We start from the raw sequence: 14,111 nt of genomic DNA, 5'->3' as shown, positions 1-14,111 counted from the left end.
TTTGGCCTTCATCAAAGCTCTGTTAAATCTGTTGCAACTACTGAGTAATTATTCATCAAGAGATTTGAAAACACCCACAGATGTCAGTAGTTGCGTACAGTCTAATTAAATTAAGTTGATAGGACCGTCGCTGAGATTAATTTATGTTATAGAAAAGCAGACGCTGCAAAAAAAAAACATCATTACTAGTATTAGCTATGAACGATATTGTTTTCCGAATTTTTTTTGTAAAATTAATTGTCCCTGTGTTTTATTATTCATATCAATTTTAAATCAATAGTAACTAAATTCCGCCAGAAACAGTCATCTTTGGTATGATGAACATCGGTCTGAAACTTTATAAATATGTATATTGCGACATACTTCAGTCAGATACTTTATATAAATCTACGCATGTTCAGAATCAAAGCCCCGATGTTTTTTTTCACCGTCACAGCACGTATGTACGTGCATGCATTTAATCCTTACAGTCTGTACAGTATGTGTTTCCAGTATGCATTTTTTTCTTTACCATCACTATTCTTCTGCAGATTGGTCATTTTATAAGGCTAATTATTTCACTGCATTCACTGCAGTTCTCTGTTCGTAGTCATTGTCAGTTTGAAATAAAACTAGTATTTCCTATCCTACACGACAAAATAATAATAATAATAATAATAATAATAATAATAATAATAATATCATCTTTACCTCGCTCTGAGCCGGGTATACCGCTTGACATGTAAATTGTATCTATAGTTTGAAGTAGCGTACACATAACTTAAATCTCGACGTTGACGATAGAGGTTACAAAACAACAAAAAAAAACTTTCCAGACCAACGTAATCCTTTCAGAATAAACGTCTAAACGCATCGACATCTTTTAATGCGAACAATCTTAACGCTTGCCCTGTACGTGGATTGATTTTTTTTTCCAACATTCCCCCAGCAGATGGATTTTTGCCATTGCAGCTCAGCAGAGGGTGTCAGATCTTCCAGTGAGCACCAGGCTGGAACGGACAGAGCCTCTTAGTAACCCTCTTTGTAATTCAAAAACACAAAAAGAAAGCAAGGGAAACAGAAGAAGAAAAGGAGAGACGCAAGGATTGCGGATTTTTTCTAATACATTGTGATCAGCAGTAAATCTTGGGTCTGGGGCGTGATTTCAGCACCAAGAGAAAAAGAACAGCACCTAGTGAAAACACCGCACAGCAAGAAAACCACGAATTGTAAATTTTGCAAGGTCAGTCATTGTCTAGCTAAACAAAATCTGCTTGGAGATGTTGCGTTTTATTGTTTGCTGTTCTTCACGAATAGATTATGCTGTTACACTCTGAGAGATTTGTTCAGTGTAACGCATTTTCTGTCATTTCGAACTAACAGTTCACTACAGTACATGTCTGGACATAGATGTATAAGGATATAATTATTGACTGTCGTCTTCTTTTTTAGAGAGGCGAAATAAGAAAAGAAATACCGGACCAGTTCTTCCATTCCTTAATTTCATTCATGTCTTGAAATCGGGGATGAATTGTTCTTATTGAAAATGCTGCTTTGGATTGTGTTGCTGAAGGCGGCTCTTTGTGTTGCTATTGGAAATGTTACAAGGGACATTTGTAAAGAGCAGATCTGCTCCTGCAATGAGATAGAAGGCGATTTGCACATTGACTGCGAAAAAAGGAGCTTTTCCAATTTGCATCATTTGACAGCCCCAAGTTCTCAATTTTATCACTTATTATTGCATGGAAATTCCCTGACTAGGCTTTTCCCTAATGAGTTTGCTAACTTTTATAATGCTGTAAGCTTGCATTTGGAAAACAACGGTTTGCACGACATTGTTCCTGGAGCGTTTCTGGGACTGCAGCTTGTAAAACGGCTACACATAAATAATAACAAGATCAGATCGTTCAGGAAGAGTACATTTTTAGGCTTGGATGACCTGGAATATTTACAGGCTGATTTTAATCTGCTGAGGGATATTGACCCAGCCGTATTCAGAGACTTAAATAAACTTGAAGTTCTGATTTTGAATGACAACCTCATCAGCGCACTTCCGATTAATGTTTTTCAGCATGTACCAATAACCCACCTCGACCTTCGTGGGAACAGAATTAAAACGTTGCCTTATGAAGGAATCCTTGAACAAATACCGGGGATTGCTGAAATTTTACTGGAGGATAACCCATGGGACTGTAATTGCGATCTGGTTTCATTAAAAGAATGGTTGGAGAACATTCCACAAAATGCTCTTATTGGGAGGGTTATTTGCGAGGCCCCAACTCGATTACAAGGACGCGATTTAAATGATACCTCAGAACTGGATCTGTGTCCTTCAAAAAACGGGATTGACTCCAGTTTGGTTGCACCTCCTACCCAAGAGGAGACCTGTGATCCTGGACCGATTCCAACACCATATAAAATAAATGGGGAAATGGAGGCTCCAACTTCAGGATCTGGGCATAAGGGGCGTTCAAAATCACGCGAAAACTGGCAGCTGAAAACCAGACCCACAGCTAGAATATCAACTGTTTATGTGAAAACTGATCGGGTTTACAACGCATCATGTCCACTTTCTTGCAGCTGTAAACTGCTTGCTTCTCAGCATGGGCTATCAGTTAATTGCGAAGGTAAAAAAATACAAAGTCTAGCAAATCTAAAGCCGAAACCTTTAAATGCGCTGGAATTGAATCTTAGAAACAACAGTATCCACACGATCAAAAAAAATCATTTTCATGATTACAGAAACCTAACTGTTCTGCACTTGGGCGGCAACAATATTAAGTTAATTGAAAACAGTACTTTTCAAAATCTAACCGAGCTAAGATGGCTCTACATGGATAAGAACTACTTGGATTCCCTAATTCCAGAAATGTTTATAGGATTGCAAAACTTGGAATTTCTCAGTTTGGAATATAACAACATCCAACTCATATTGGCTGGTACATTCAATCCAATGCCTAACATAAGAGTATTACTTCTTAACAACAATTTATTGAAATCCTTGCCTGTGGATGTTTTTCTCGGCGTTTCTTTATCAAAAATCAGTCTGCATAACAATTATTTTGCATTTCTTCCCGTCACCGGTGTTTTAGATCAGTTGATGTCTATTACTCAAATTGATTTGCATGGAAACCCATGGGATTGTTCGTGTAACATTGTACCTTTCAAACAATGGATTGAACGGTTTGGGTCTGGCGTTATAGTGAGCAGCTTGCAGTGTGAATCCCCGGAGCAGTTCTGGGAAAATGATTTCAGACACCTTAGAAATGATCTTTTGTGTCCGCAACTATATGACAAGATATTCCCCACTCCTTTGTCTAAAAACAGTACTTTTACTGCGGATACAGGCTCACGGTCCAATTCCTATCTAGAAACAAGCAGAGTGTCTATCTCCGTGTTGGTTCCCGGACTGCTTCTTGTTTTTGTCACATCTGCATTCACCGTGGTCGGAATGCTTGTCTTTATTCTGCGAAATCGTAAGAGATCAAAGCGAAGAGAAGCAAACTCTTCAGCATCTGAGATAAATTCTTTACAGACAATTTGCGATTCGTCTTATTGGCCCAGAGGGATTTACCACGATGGATCCCACAGAGTTTATGATTGTGGCACCCACTCGCTTTCAGATTAGACATTCGCTGATGCGGGGACAGAAGGGGTACTCGTTCAAACATAAACACAAAGATTGTGTTTTGTTGCAATGACAAGTGAAAGCAAATGTTAAACGCTTCATATATTCGCTTTGTCGGATGGCTTTTTTCTTGGTTGTTTGCATTGGACTGTGATGCCAGTGTGTAAGTATCTGATATTGAAGCAACTGTAAAATATGTAAAGACCCGCTCCAATACAGATATTTGTTGCAGTCAGATGGAATACGTGAGAAAGCAGACCGAGTCAGAAAAGCTGCACGAGCGCATGAATGTAATGTACATAGATATCATAGCTGCATGATTCGCATGATCTCGACAATTCACTGGGATCCATATCATAATTAAATTTGAAGCATTCCTACCCCTTCGTTAATGTTATATAAATATATAAATTATATATAAATATATTCAAAGTGCCATTTCTCTATTTTTTTGTGAAGACTCAGTAAAATTTGTATTCGTTGTTTTAAAATGTTACAAAAAAACAGAACAAAATATATGCATGTTATTTTTAATTATTTGATTGTTCATGAATTTCAGGATAATTTATGCTTCGTGCGGATTTTACATATCTGTTGAGGCATCTCCTTCTGAATGTAAAATTTGTAATCCTTATAGTGTGCCAGTTGTAAACTTTCAGAGATTCTTATGCAGTTAAGCATGACCAATTAACGTCACTCTAGCGCTTATGCTGCAAAAGTAATGTTGTAAAATCGTCCGTGCTGTTGTGTTAATAAGTAAAAGAACAAAACATACTTTGGGTAAGAAAGTAAGGCTTACCAAAATATTAAAGGATTTTATAATGGCATATTTTTTCAAAATTAAAATGTTTTCAACTAAATACAATGTTTCGGTATTTGTATAGCCAATTAACATCTTCTTTAGCATATATAGATACTCAAACAAAAGCCTTTTATTTATTCTTTCGTTAAAGCATGTTTTTCCGTTCTAGATGTCAACAGTTTAAAGTCATAAAGGTTAAGTTATAGTGGGCAAAATATTTATTTTGAATAAAGAATAATAATTTATTGTAATCGCTAATATAAGATTTAATTTCCCCAAATGAACAAAATGTGTTATATCTTATTGAGAATGAGTAGGGAAAATCTGAGAAACATACTACATACTGCAATATGTTCTGCGGGCTGAATCATCACTAGTTAGTAATTAGTCCGCAATTTATTTTCACTAAAGAAAACTCAAGAGGTCGCTGTTGCACCTCCACTGTTCTTGGCATTTAAAACGAGCACGAAAATACAGGCATCAGAAAATTTAAATTTGCATTTTCAGTAACATCATATATGGATGTAATTGGTAATACAGCTGTAAAAAAATTAAACAGGTATAAAGTTTAGGTTGTACCTTTGGAATAGATTATGCAGGGTGCAGATTTTAATTTAAGTGCTTTTACAAAACAAGAGTGATAGAAATAGCTATTTGGAATGCAGTAGTAGAAAATACTGTGAGAACAATATATAATTTGTTTTACAGAATATCACATCTGTGCATAGTTCATAGTGTAGAGCCTTTGTCTATAGTGGCCTACAGCTGACAAAATGGGAAAAATACTTTCAAGAGAATAAAAATTATTTTGTTTTCATAAAAACATTTTATATAATTGAAAAGGCATTTCCACGTTTTGTACTCTTTTCATTTTTTACAATTTGTTTCCGTGTTCAACATGATACTCTTTTTAATTATTTGATGTCTTACATGCTGGTTATATTTTATTCTTAATTCTGCTATTATAATTATTGATTTTATTTAAGAAATAATATTTAAAATAAAGTAAAACAAAACAAGAACTGTTCATGTTTTATACAGACATTTCAAACCTATGGTAATCTGATGAAACTAAAGTATTTCCTATGGTATTCAATAATATCATATCCAATAATTGTATAAAACCCATATTTCCACTACAATTTCATTTATCAGTCTGAATATTCAATATGATTTACATATCTGATATACTGTAAATCCTCATGAAATCCATTAATAATACAATTGTTTCTTTGTGATTGACTAAGAAAGAATGCCAAACAAGCATAATGTAGTCTTCCATAGCACATTTTAAAGATATTGGTATTATGCTTTCCAACACTTTATATTTCAAAGCTTTATGGTGGCCCAGTGATAAAGTCAATGGGGCATATTCATTTGGCATAATCCCGTTTTCTCTTCTGTAGGAAAACAACCTGACCTCTGCCTTAAAGGCAAATCTAACAGCTGATTAAAATTATTTCTGTTTTGATTTGCTAAATATTGTATTTCTTTTCCTTTGATAAAGAAAGGCAAAGAGGGAGAGGCTTTATGATTATGGAATAATCATATTATATTAATACATTGTAAATCTTAAACTCTATGAGGTGAGCAGCATATCAGTTTACTTTTAAGTTGCTGAAAGTTATGTTTTTCTCAATTTACATGCTCATGCTCATTCTTTAAAACAAAAACTTTTAACTACAAAAAGACATCCTGAAAGTCCCATTTGTGGTTACTTGATCCTACATACGGGTGATCTCTTCTTGGTTGAATTAAATTATTTCTTGTTTTAATCCTACTGTCATGATCTATAAATAATACATGATAATGAATAATATACAATTAAATCAAACTATGCAAAGATTCCCAAAAATATTTTTTGTTTGCAGTTCTACTGCTTCCTTTTATTCAGATGATAATTTTGGATTGCTCATTCTCTTTGAAGAATGTGCCCTTACTTAACTATATAGTGTCAGCTTTCATTCTTTTATAGATAAAAATAGATTACTATTTATGTTTTATTCATTTGTTTTTTGCACATTGAGAGATTCCACAGATTAACTGGGCTATTTGTGCAGATCATATCTTAAAAAAGCATTTTCTTCTTAACTAAGTATATCCTTCCATTTTTTTTTGTAGCAGTGTGCCACTTTATATGTTTTTAATGTCTGATATATAGCAGCAACATCCTCTGAATACACTGTGGATAAAATGCTAAAATGCAAAGTTTAAAGTGTGGAGTGCACTAATAATATTTTTGTCCTTAGTGTAGCAGTCATAGTATAAATTTTAATAATTTCCCATCCATTTCCCTCTTCACTGCCATTGGTGGTCCCCTCCTCTAAATTTTCAACCAAAGGACACCTAAAGAAGGATCAGACAGCTATGACAGGATCAGACAGCTATGACAGAATCACAGTGCAATAAGAATTTGATAGCAGTACACGAAGCCCTCTGTGCCCCTCAGAGCAATAAAGTTTCATATAACATGTATGCAATATATCTATCAAGATAAAGCAGGATCCAGTGATGTCAGAAGAGGGAATGTTTAGGCTCCCAATACTGTAACAACATCTTTTTATCTGTGGTCAGACCAGCCAAGGATATCTGTTTCTGTTGCTGTGAGTGGCAATGTTTAAAATGATCATTTAATAGAAAGTGGTAGATGCAGAAAAGTTATTCCTAGGGATATATTTTAGAAAAACACATCCAGAAAGGTAATAATTGCAGCTATTACAAAGCTATATTTTCTGGATGCAGTGCCTTCAGACCCTTCCTATGGTGTCCCATTCTGTGAAAAACACAATGATGCATACTGAACATGTTTTTTTTAAACATAATATATTATTCAAATCCTTAATGCTCAAGCTGAAGATTTCTAAGGTTAACATAAACTACTGTAAATATCAACAATAGGTAAAGAGAAAAAAATGAAAAATGGTGTTTGCTAAGTATTCAGACCTGTGGAGGTATCAGGATATTGTTGAACCATGACAATTTTTTCCCATCTTAACCATTGAATTCTGTAAGTCTTTCAAAGGTGCCATTGGCATCATGGTGGCATCGCTAACCAGTTTACTCCTTGCTCTGCAACTCAGTTTGGAAGGACAGCTTGATACAGGTAGTATCTGGGTACCTTTTTGTTCTTGATGATTTCTCTTGCTTTTAAACAACTGTATCCGTGAGTTGTTACAAAAGCTCCTTGGTCTTCATGGTTGAGCCTTTGCTTGAAGTTGGACACCTGACAGAAGGACATTACTAACATACTGTAGGTGTATTTTGACATCACATGCACCAGTGTTGTTTCATATATACAGAGTACACACTAATAACTGTATACATTCTTAATAAAATCTCACCTAAATCAATATAGATTTGTCACGACAGAGGGTTTAAAATACTTATGCAATGATAGCTTTTCCATTTCTTCTTAAATCTATTATTTATTCTTTCTGTTTTTGCTTAAGATGTGAAGTGTTAGTTGTGTGCATAAATATATTACATTTTAATTCAAAGCATCGTGACTGCAACCTTTTAAGGTGCATAATGTGAAAACTATACAAGAGTATGAATGCTATGGTGGAGCACTATATTTGATTACCATTAATGAACTGACTTTTATTTGTCATCAGTCTTGTGATGACAAATTGCTAAACCAATGATTGCTGTTTTGTAGAATTTTTTTGTTGAGTTGATATAACATTTTTGTTGTACTAAAATAACATTTGTTTAAGGCAAGATATTGAAATGTGCAAAGATTGATGTTCAAAATAATCATCATGATTCGGAAAACTGATTTACAGTTTTATATGTGTACCAGAATTGTACATTATGAATTGAAATGACTGTCTTTTAATGTAATTCTCTCATGTTGCTTTTAGTCATTTGTTTCTCTAAATGTATTTTGCTGGATAAGATAAGTCAGTAATATAGACAGGTGGGTAGCTGCGTCAGCATGCATAGGCTGCAAAGGAACAAGTAATAGGTTTATTCCATGCTGAAAAAAAGAAGAAAGAGAACACAACGTTTCGGCCTGAAGAAGGCCTGAAGAAGGCTCCACGGCCGAAACGTTGTGTTCTCTTTCTTCTTTTTTTCAGCATGGAATAAACCTATTACTTGTTCCTTTGCAGTAATATAGACAGTTACAGTTACAGTCATTCTGCATAGACAGATTGCAATATTTTCCATCCAAAATAACTTACAAATATCATATATTTGCATTGTATGTACATTTAAGACAGACTAATAGATAGTCATGTCACTGGTGAATGCAATTGGTCTAAAAAACTAAGGCTTGCCTAGGCCAATCTAGTGTCAACAAGATTTCTGGGCAAATACTGGCGCTGACTTATGCCGGCATGACACTACACGACTTTTTCAAGGATTTCCAGTCGTAGCCTTAATCTACATAATCGTAAGAAAATTACAGTGAGTTGTATGACCCACCGTGCACCCATTACTGTCAGTTGTGTAGTGTGACACCCCCAGAGACTCAGTCATAGCGCTCTTAACAGCCAATACCACTCTCTGTGACTTGATATTACAAAATCAAACTGGTTTGATTTTCTCGTAGTGAGTCGCAAGTTTTAGGGGTGGGCTCTTGTGTCTGCGACAGTCAATAGCCAATGAGCTCTCAACTGGAAGTACAATGCATACAATGCCCACAAACAGTGAAGAGCAATGGCAGCTAGAAGGAAAGAAGGAAAGCAAGTGTTTTGGACTGTGTGAATGGAGGAGAGGCTCGTCGAACTTTGAAGCCAGCAGAGATGTCTGTTCGATGTTTCGTGTTTGTCGTTTCGTGTTGGTTGTTTGTTTACTTTCGTGCGGTGCTCCTCTTCTTATTCTGATGTGCTCCACGTTGATTGGCTGCCAAAATGAGGCGACCTTGCGGGTCATTTGTGGCATGACAAGAGATTTGGAACTGTGATGAAAAGTCGTGAGGGAATCATGTAATGAGTCACCCTCTGCGATTCCTAGTCATATAATTTGACACCCTCTAGGACAGAAAAAGCAGTGAGATTTAGCAACTGTAGTCGTTAAATTTGACATGCTCTCCAACTAGAAGTCGTGTTGAGTCATGTAGTGTGACGCCGGCTTTATAAATTGAATGATACTGTACATATAGTTAGCATTTTTAACTGAGGACAAAGGTAATATTAAGATTTCCATTGCTAGATTTGAGTCATTCCATTGTATGAGTGCAGTTACTGAAACAAGTGGTAATTTAGGTATTTGATAAGAAGTCCTTTGTGAGTTTAGAGTGGTCCTGGAGAACCTAGATTCACTAGATCCCTTGGCTTTTGCCCTTAAGAGAATAAATGACAAACATCATATTGTATACAAAATACTTATTGTAATGCCAACTGAGGTGGGGATGTTGAGGGGTGAGTTTTCTCTTAGGAGAAATGTATTCCTTTAAGATACCATGGCAGAAGAGTTAGTGCCTAATGAGTTACAGCTGTGGATGGCATTATCAATTAATGTTATTGAAGGAGACACTTCGTCCTATGGGAAGGGAGTGTAGCACTGGCTGGGGGGGGATCTTTGTGATCTAATGATTGAGCTAGTCTCACACTGGAGAGGGAGCAAGACTATAACTCCTGTGCTAGATGTAATGTTTGTGAGTAATCCACCTGGAACACCTTGGCAAGGCAGAAGATCTGACCAAGTAGAGCAAGTGAGGTGCCGATATTTTTTATCTGCCTGTGTCTTATGTGAAAGCATGGCACGCAGACTGCCCAGAACGAAGCTCATGGGGTGCAAATGTGTCTGTGTAAAACAGCAGTGCGTGTTGTGCTGTTGGGGTTCTGTTGTGAGAGAATAGGTCACAGAGAGAGAGAGGGAGCTGGAGACTCCAAGAGGGAATCCATCGTGAAGTAGGACTGGCCTCCGGGTGTGATGTGTATGAACAGAAAAGCTCATAGACTCAGAAAGTCAATCAAAGAGCAGGGAGGCTCTAAGTAGAAGAGTCATTGAGGTTGAGGGGAAGGCTCCAAAATAGTAGCAGCCTCATTTGTTGTTATGTTGGAAGGCTGTTAGGTAAAGAAGGCTGTAGAGTGGTTCCGGCCAAACAGGAATAACTAGCCAAGGATCTTCCACTGCTACTGCCCGAAAAGAAATGAATGTGAGAGGCGGCTTTTCATATTCTGCTGCAATGAACCTGTAAGACCAAGAAGTCTAGAACCTTGAGAATGTGGAAGGACTAAGGGATGAGTGAAAACAATCAGTTAAATGATGACACAGAGGGCGGCGTATCAGAAGTATGGGACTCTGAGCCTGGGATACTGAGAGCAAAGGGCTTAGACATCCTTAATGAGTGAGCAGGCTCCTATGTAGTGAGCAAAGAACATGAACTTATACATCTCATGTCCTAGTTACCCCACTGGGGGGGGGGGGGGGTGTTAAAGAGCACCACTCTCAGTGGAGAGTGTGTGGAAAAGGAGAACAGTGCAAAAAGTTTCCTCATTAGGCAATGATGGACATGTCTGGAAAACTCCCTTTTCCATTCTTTTCTTAACCTTTTAAAGACCCAGCTCTCTGGAGGTCATTTCCGTCTGAAATGGACATGCCTTCAAACATCTCGGAAAGTATCTTGGAAAGTATAAGTCTGGCTAAGTGCTTGAAGTCAAGGTAACATTATTGTTCTAAAAAGCTTTAGCATAGAAATTTAGTTTGTTGATATCTGGGAATATATTATTTACTTATAAAAAGAGTTTGGCACATGATTAAAGTGTCCGTCTTCACATATCAGGGACAGAAGGCATGGAGCATGGTTATTTTGTGACCTATTTACTGATCATTATTAAAGTATTATATTTAATATTATTAATAAATCATTATTAATTATTTTTAACATTATAAAAATATTTCTTCTAAGTATTGATGGAAATGTATTCCAGACAATACTTGAAATATTTCATTTTCATCAGTACTTAGAAGATATATGGTAATTAACTGTAGGCATATAATATAAATGTAATGTCAATATAAAGAAAAAAAAAATATTTTGTCATTCTGAAATACCCTGGTAGGTTTATAATGCAAAGATATTAAAAGTACCCTACATATGCATAATAAGTGACAAATACAGATAAATAGTAGGTCGATCCCTATGTTCTCTAGTCAATATGAATTATATATATTTTCAGAGTACAGTTTCATGTCAGTTGTGCCTTGCTCATTAAATATTCCACTTTTTATATCAGGGTTGTTAAATAAACACATGCTAGCTTTTAATTAACTCTTTCATGTTCAATGTATAAATCAATTAAATACTGTATCTCACAGTAGAACCAATTCTGTTTGGTTTAGTTCTTTCATTATAAGCTATATACTACTCAGTCTGACGTTATTGTGTCACTTTTCTGTGGAAAATTATTAGTCAGACATTCAAGGGTCCTGTGTTCCCCTTTTTTAATCTAAAGGCAATTATTTTCACTTCATTTATTGTTTAAATGGTTGCCAGTATAGAGCATCTTTAAGAAAGAACATTAAGAAATAATTTACAATTGTCTCTTCTTGCACCTTTAAAGTTTATAACATTTGGAGTATGTTTCCTCTAAAACAATGCTTAATATATGTTCTGTGCTCTTCCGGAACTTGTGCCAATGTTTTGAAGTTTATGTTTGTTGTAACCAAAAAAGTCACAAAACCAAAAGTTCTGTAATAACAATTGTGACTGTATATTTTTTACTTTTTGGATTTTCAGAAAAAAATGATACATGGTTTCAGAATTGGAGAATATGTTGGAAAAGACCCAAAGACACCCATATTAAATCTACCTCGATTAATCCGAAATAGACTCAATTAATCCTTAAATAGACAAATGTCATTCATAGGGTTAAAAAGTATGTAGTATTTACCAGTCCAGTGGTCCCAACCCCTTATGATTTAAAGCAGGTTTAAGAATTAAAAAAAAGATCAATCTTTTCAAGAAGAAATAAGATTTAACTCTTACAGATAATGCACATTCTATATGTAGTGAGAGAATAACAGCACCAGTTATCGACAGATGTTCACTAGAATTTTGAATGTAAAGATTGCATATTAGTTTGCTGGATGATTATGTTCTCCCTGTCAGAACACACAATTTAAATATTTTATATAAAGTGTTTGTTCATATGTTTTAATGCATAATCTAGTTTACTAATATAAACATACAGTAGATCATGTGGAAGCTTGTGTTTTTATCATACTTTAGGTATGCAGGAAAGGAAGCCATTCATCTTGTGGTTTCATGAATAAGACTTTTTAATTTTTAAGACTTCTGAACTTTGTGACAATATTTTGTGGACAAAATATTCTCTCTCTGTCTCTCTGTCTCTTGAGAATAAACAGTACTTCATAAACAGATGACACTGAAAAACAATTAATCCAAACTTTTAAGGGTTTACTTCAAAGCCTTAAAAATCCAAGACTCAAAACATAGAATAAACACATAACAGTGTTATGCGTAAACTATATTTAAACTATATTTAAGCCCAGCCTTTCCTTCTCTATCCTACACTTTCCATTTTGTTGGCCTCTATCACTCAATATGAGACACGTCTGCTTTATGTCCAATCTCTTTCCCCTGTTCTCTCTCTTATCATTTACTTTCCAGCATCTACCTCAGTGATTAAAGGTCACAATAAACTATAATCTGAGGGAAGTAAAAATAACAAAAATGAAATAATGAGTATCTTATCATTAAATATTCAAATGTAAAATCATTGAATATTAAATAGATGTTTCAAATATTAATACATGCAAGTATCAAATATAAAAATACAAGCACACCTCAAAATAACATTTAATTTCAGGGTTTAGATTTTGATTTTTGACCATTTAGACTTATGGTCTGATACGCCTGCTGTTTTACATGCTTCAGTATTTCACATATGCAGATATACAAGGTGAAAATAGTTTTACCTGTAATAGCTAAAAAATAGGCTTTTAAAATATTCATGCTTACTAAATAGCCATTGAGCCCCTCAATCCTTTAAAATAAATTATTCTAACCTTATCTGCAGAAAATACCAATTTAAAGAATCACAAAATTAGTTCAGGTAAATTCTGCCAAGGAATGCATATACCTTAGGGAACACAGCTGACATGAAATGCAGGATTTTTTAATTGAAAAGATCAGCAATCTCCTTGATTTCAAAATTGGTACCATTCTGGTGGTACCATTCGGACTAGTTTGGACATCAATAGGAAAGACCATGAAACTGTCATAAAAAGGAAAAAACACAAAGAAAAAGAACACTAAGTCTGTCTCTAAGGTGCTTGTAGTGTGATTTCAAAAAACAGACAGTGACCACCAAAAGAGCAGTACATCAGTTTAAGGGACTGATCCATGGAATGTTAGACAATTGGTGTCTGTCTGTGTACAGGATGTGTATGATAGTGAATCATACTGTGCTGTATCAATAGAAATCATAAAAGGATAATTGTTAGGTAGCACAATTTATTTATAAATAAAATCAGAATGAGAACAGTGAAACAATGTAAATTGACAAAAATATTGAACATACTGTATAACATTATGAAACAAAAAATAACAATGTGGCAGTCACATCATCAATAAAGACAAATGAGCCAGTTCTACTGGCAGCCATACATGCCCAAGCCATGACACTACCTCCACCATGTTTCACAAATGACGTGGTATGCTTTGGATCATGAGCAGTTCCTTTTTTTCTCTTTCACTTTCCTCTTTCCATCACTCTGGTAAAGGTT

General features: G+C 35.3%; 1 protein-coding gene across 1 annotated transcript; it reads left to right on the top strand.

Annotated features, from left to right (window-relative positions):
* The first annotated feature begins 1,449 nt into the window (after nucleotides 1–1,449).
* On the top strand, nucleotides 1,450–4,467 carry slitrk1 (SLIT and NTRK like family member 1). The gene has a single exon (XM_088913261.1). It carries the CDS (start codon nucleotides 1,526–1,528, stop codon nucleotides 3,605–3,607), a length of 2,082 nt encoding a protein of 693 aa, XP_088769387.1. The 5' UTR covers nucleotides 1,450–1,525; the 3' UTR covers nucleotides 3,608–4,467.
* Nucleotides 4,468–14,111: the final 9,644 nt, after the last annotated feature.

Source organism: Atractosteus spatula, chromosome 4 (assembly GCF_055471065.1).
Source record: "Atractosteus spatula isolate fAtrSpa1 chromosome 4, fAtrSpa1.hap1, whole genome shotgun sequence".
NCBI classification, from domain to species: Eukaryota; Metazoa; Chordata; class Actinopteri; order Semionotiformes; family Lepisosteidae; genus Atractosteus; species Atractosteus spatula.
This window is presented reverse-complemented; position numbering and strand designations above follow the sequence as displayed.

Coding starts and splice junctions, on each gene's coding strand:
- slitrk1 (XM_088913261.1), top strand. CDS start 1,526: ATGCTGCTTTGGATTGTGTTGCTGAAGGCGGCTCTTTGTGTTGCTATT.